The sequence below is a fragment of the Carassius gibelio genome, chromosome A20, assembly GCF_023724105.1.
Source record: "Carassius gibelio isolate Cgi1373 ecotype wild population from Czech Republic chromosome A20, carGib1.2-hapl.c, whole genome shotgun sequence".
Lineage (NCBI taxonomy): Eukaryota > Metazoa > Chordata > Actinopteri > Cypriniformes > Cyprinidae > Carassius > Carassius gibelio.
In genome coordinates this window covers 23,848,246-23,854,153 of record NC_068390.1, presented here as the reverse complement: position 1 = coordinate 23,854,153, position 5,908 = coordinate 23,848,246, and the positions used below count along the sequence as shown (strand labels likewise).

General features: G+C 36.4%; 1 protein-coding gene across 2 annotated transcripts; it reads left to right on the top strand.

The window, feature by feature from the left end:
- The first annotated feature begins 421 nt into the window (after positions 1–421).
- On the top strand, positions 422–4,737 carry LOC127938864 (transcription cofactor vestigial-like protein 2). 2 transcript variants are annotated; one of them, XM_052535763.1, is made up of 4 exons: positions 422–626; positions 1,151–1,442; positions 2,199–2,669; positions 3,920–4,737. In XM_052535763.1, exons 1-4 carry the CDS (start codon positions 543–545, stop codon positions 3,958–3,960), a joined length of 888 nt encoding a protein of 295 aa, XP_052391723.1. In that variant the 5' UTR covers positions 422–542; the 3' UTR covers positions 3,961–4,737. The 2 variants fall into 2 exon arrangements, with proteins under 2 accessions (XP_052391723.1, XP_052391722.1); XM_052535762.1 differs by having other exon boundaries at positions 3,799–4,737.
- The last annotated feature ends 1,171 nt before the right edge of the window (positions 4,738–5,908 follow it).

Here is a 5,908-nt window from a genome sequence, read left to right as displayed (position 1 = left end):
TCATTCACCGATCTGCAATGTTTCTGATCACGAACTTCAACAGAGAAACAAAACAAACACAACGCAATTTTAGACTTTCCCCCTACAACATACAAAACAAGACAACATACAACAGAGCATGCAAGCTAAGATCTTAGTTGAGATGACAACATTAGACTTGAAGACATCTAAACTTGAGAAAACATGGTATATGTGGTCTAGTTAATCTTGTAAACTCTATGAGATTATATTGTTGACTAAATATTTATTTTACTTCAAGCTTATACCATATAACTCAAGGACTTCTGCACTTTGAGTGATGATTCAAATGAATCAACTCACTGAACCACTTGTCATTCAAATGAACCGAATCCCTAAAGTGAATCAGACTCGCGCGTAAAGACAGAGTACAGAACATAAAAGCTGCTCAGTGCGCCTCAGCCGGACTCTACACGGAGCTTCATTTTCTGTCTGTACACGCTGAGCCAGCGCTTTATTTCAAATGAAGCGTCCTCTCATTCCGCTAATAAGTTTTTACACGTGATATAACAGCTATCTTCGCCATGAGCTGCTTGGATGTCATGTATCAAGTTTATGGTCCACCTCAACCTTATTTTGCCGCAGCATACACACCATATCACCATCAGGTATGTTCATGTATACGTTAACTGCATTACGCTTCTATTGTGTTTCAATTTATTTTAAATGTATTTTAAAGCAGTGATTTCCTTATTTTGGTTTTGTTTGAATTCGTGCGCTAAACTTTCTCTGAGTTCTTGACCAAATAGTTTTACAAACTTTAAAATAAGTTACATAGTAAGATGGCCATGAGAGCTTTTTATTAAGAGCAGTTTAAGAGTTAAGAACATTTTAAGAAGTTTAAGAAACAATTCTGTATTTTACACATATATTGTTAGCATGAATGCAATATAAATGCTGTTGGCATGTTTAATGCTTTGTGGAGAGTATATTACGTTCTTTTTTATGATTTAATTTATATATTTATATATACAGCTTTGTATATATGTATGTGCTAGTGTTTGAAAATAAGTTTGGAAACATTACAGGACCACAAATTGTGCAAAACCAAACTCACTGATGTTCAATTCTGTATCATGTAAATATCAGAGTTTAATGTAAATTGATTTTGCCATTTTTTGCATGCTTTCAGAAATTGGCATTTTACTCCAAAATGCAAGAATCCCCAGAACCACTGAGCGGAAGCAGCTCTTCTTTTTCCAACCTTTCCGGGCCATCCATAAAAGAGGAGGACTGTGCCCGGGAGAAAGATCACCCGCCGGAGGCTGAATACATCAGCTCCAGATGTGTGCTATTCACTTATTTCCAAGGGGACATCAGTTCGGTGGTGGATGAACATTTCAGTCGGGCTTTGAGTCAGTCTAGTAGTTGTGCAACTGGATCCACCATCAGCAAGACAGCAAGAGGCACATCATCCTGGAGAGGTGGGAATCTGATGCAACCTACATTTTCATTTAAATTGTAATTAATATATGTTTTACTTGCATCCTTTTTGATTGCACAGATTTTAGTCATGATTTCTTTCTTTTTTTTTGTTACTTTTTTTTTTTGCATTGTTAGGATAGATAGATTTTTTTTTTTAAATAATACAAATTCAATTAAGATATACAGACAATTAAGACAATTTTAATTAATATCTTTTCCTTGCATCCTTTATGATGATTTTTTTAGTAATGTCAACAGTCACAATTTTATTATTATTATTTTTCATGATCAATATATAGATTTTTTTTTTAAATTAGTATATACAGTACAGATAATTAGGACATCATTTTGCACAGATATTAGGAATGACAACAGACACAATTTTACTTTATTGTTTTGCATTGTTTCAAGATCAATCGATATATTTATATATATATATATCGATTGATCTTGAAACAATGCAAAACAATAAAGTAAAATTGTGTCTGTTGTCATTCCTAATATCTGTGCAAAATGATGTCCTAATTAATATATATATTAAACTAATGCAAATTAGTTAAATACAGGAAATTAGGAAATAGATAATTAGGACATAATTTTTACAGTCAGTTTGTTGCATTTATGTTTTGTTGATCCAAAGGTGTGGGCATTAATCTCAAAATATGTAAAGGTTCAAGTTGTTGTATATTTGAATTATCATATGCTTTGATCCACATTAATATGCAGAACATTTACATAAATGTGTCCCTCCACAGACGGATCATTCCCTATGAGCCAGAGAAGCTTCCCTCCCTCGTTCTGGAACAGCGCGTATCAGCCGTCAGTGACAGCATCTCTCGGCAGCGCCCTGGGTTCCTCCCACACAGACCTTCCCTTCCCGCCGGATCCGTACTCCACCGCGTCTCTACACAGCCATCTTCACCAAGCCACCCCAGAGCCCTGGCACCCCTCTCACCACCATCACCCTTACTCGCTCAGCGGAGCCATCGGCACCCAGGGGTCTGCTTACCCCCGGCCCTCTATGCACGACATGTACGGAACGCACTTTGACCCCCGTTACAGCTCTCTGCTCGTGCCCTCGGTGCGGCCGCATAGACTTCCTCCAGCCACGGTTCCCGCACCTGGAGCCTCGCCGTGTGATATCAGCAAGAGTGAACCGGGCAGCTCGACGTGGACTGGAGCTTTCACAGCAGCCAGCTCTGATATGAGCCTGAACATGGATGCAGGTGTGAACAGCATGCCATCTACATACAGAAAAATCACAAAGTGTTTATTCACATGAGCTACACTTAAAATCAAATGGATGTCATTGCATTTAAAAAAAAAAAATCAAACCAAAAAGCATTTATTTTAAAGAAAAGAACACATCACTAATTTCTTTTTTGCCATTAAATAATAAATAAGACCACATTTTGTGACACCTTCTGCTTGTCAGATGTTAGTGGAACATTACTGTTCAAAAGTTTGGGGTCAGTAAGATTGTGCTTACCTGGATTTATTTGATAAAAATTACAGTCAAATTGTGAAATATTCGTATCATTTAAAATAACCTTTTCTGTTTTAATACATTTTATAAATGTAATTTATTCCTCTGATGCAAAGCATCATTACTCCAGTCTCCAGTGTCATGTGTTCCTTCAGAAATCGTTCTAATATTCTGATTTGCTATTTTTGTGGAGACTGTGATATCTTTTTTTCAGGATTATTTTGTGACTTGAAAGTTTAAATGAAAAGCATTCATTAAAAAATATAATTTCTTTGTTATATTATAAATGTCTTTTCTGTCATTTCGATCAATTGAATGCCTTCTTTCTGTATTAATTTTGTAAAAAAAAAAATCTTTGAACAGTTTTATCAGGGTGCCTGTGTGAATATTAGGAGAACTGACATCATACATCCACTAAAATTACCTTGACATCAGTTTGAGTGCAGATAATTGTGAAGAAACTGAAATTATTTCAGAGAAAAGCCAGTTTAATACTTTGTTATATAATGCAATGACATTTCGATTTTTTAAAGAGTGACTTAAAGCATCTAAATACATTTTTAGGGCCATCGTAGGTTAAAATCGCAGCATAATCAGTCAGCTCCAAAAATTCAAACATATAATGTCAAAATAATAATGTCTCAAGAGCTTGTTGAAGTACTTATTCAGATTTTAAAATCTAGTTATCTCCAAGCTTTTTGACTTTGACCTTTGCACTTCTGATATATATTCGTTCCTCACTCTTCACCCTCGCTCTTAAGGCTTTAATGCTTTCTTTGCCTCGAGTCTTCTCACTTCTCTATATTTGCTGCTTATTTTCCCTCTCCTCATTTCTTTATCTTTTTCTTCCTCTTCCTTCCTCCTCTCAGGTCTACAGAGCCAGGATAAAAGCAAGGACTTGTTCTGGTTTTAGTGCCCTGTGGCCGCTTCTTTCTCCGCTGGCTTGTTTTTCTGTGGCTTTAGTGTAACAGATTCTCATCTCACTTGCAGCTCGGCGCTACACCCTCTGCAGCGGGACCATCCTAAGCTGAACCCTTCGGATGAATGCAAAACTCTCTCTCTCTCGATTGAGGAAAGACAGTAAAGAGAAGCAAACATACTGTAGTGATGAGACTAGCAGCTGCTCTGGCACTGACCCTCAGCAAAACGGACCCAAATTAAGCTTTGAGAAAGGACAAACGTTACTTTAAGAGGACATTTGAGAGCAGAAAAGATGGACTGGCTATATGAAAAGATTTTCTGACGCGTGAGCTGCATTCCCTATCATTGCTGAAGACAGAGAGCAGCTATTTGAAGCCACTTGACTCTATCTATATTGCTTTCAGCACCTGTCACCGACAACTGTTGTGGAACTTAGCAGACGCGCACAGAGCGGCACTGTGCGCCGTTTGACCGAGCGAGCACCCTGGATTTCATTAAACAGGCGTTTTGTTGTATCTGGACATACGGCGAAAGTGAGCAACTGGGTTGTCTTTTTTTTTGTGAGGAGTGGGGTGGGTTCTACTGGAAGTAGATACAAACACCATTAAGCTGTAGTGTATATACTTTATGTGTCTTAGTGTGTCCAGTGCTACAAGTAGGAGCAAACAGCATGACAGAAATATAGATTTTTTCATTTGTACTTTTTTAACAACCACTTTCAGTCACCGTCAGCCTATAGGGTGACGTCTCACCATGATGTATTTGAATGTATGTAATATATTACCTTTGAAAGTATTTTTCCAGTGCATTGAGGAGAAGGAGGTTTTTACCAGCTGTCTATCTTCATCCTTCGAAACAAAAATGGAAATAAAACCAGACGGTGCACACGTTTTTTTTTTTATATTTTTAAGTATTTTTGAGAAATCTTGTTAAACTGCAAAATTGTAAAAAATGTAACTCACAATTGTTCATGCACACTTAAGTATAGTGGCATCTTTTCATACGAGACAGTGTCTTAAAATGTATTTCTGCTTGCTTTGGGCTTTTAAGAAAGAGACAAAAGGCTCTTAAGAATTCACTGCAACCTCCAGAACCTTAAAAGCAAGGTCATCAGAGATTCAATTATTTATTGCAATATAATTTTCGCAACATGAGAAGGAATGTAAATATGGGCTACATTTAATGCACGTGATGTTTTGTTCACTCAGCCATAGAGTCAGCCAATTGAAAGGAAAAGGGGAGCGAGAAAGAAAGCAGCAGAGTGAATGTTATCACATGCCATTTGATCCTTTTCTTTTTGGTTGTGTTCACTGTGAATACCAGACAGCTGTAGATTAATATTGGCTTATGATAACAGTAATGATGGACAAGAGATGTGTGGCCAGGGGTTTCTCTTGCTTATACAGTATGTGTAAAACAAAGGCCTCTTTTTTTAAGGAGCACTGAGGAGCGTCTTAAAATGCTGGGGTGCATGAAAAACTCAAGGAGATCATGGGCAGATTAAGTCACATTTCAAATGTTTAACTGTTATGAGCAGTTACTTCTGTGCTAACTTTTTTTTTTTCTTGTGACAGGCAGCAAAGTACAGTATGGGTATTTTATAAATTATTACTATTGAAACAACTATTGAAACATGTACAACTAAAGTCTTCAGTACTTCTGACAATGAACCACACTAGGTTTTATATGAACAAAAATAAATAAATTATATGGAAGAAAAAAAAAAAATATATATATATATACAATACAATTTATATATTGGTCTACATTGCAAATGTAGAGGAGACCAGGGTTGTCACAGTTTATTTTTGAAGGTCAGTTTCAGTATGAAGGTGTTTTTTTTTTGTTTGTTTGTTTGTTTTACATTTAGTGGGGCATGTTGTACCACAATATGAGCCATGTGCTGGTTACATCTCAAAAATATTAGTTTAGAGTACAAAAATCACAAAAATGTAAAAGTTGTTTTAAACAACAACAAAAAGTGAAAAAAAAATATGTGTAGTTCGACTACATTACAGTGTGAAAGAGTAGGTAAGTATTGTTAATCATTGTTAGCCA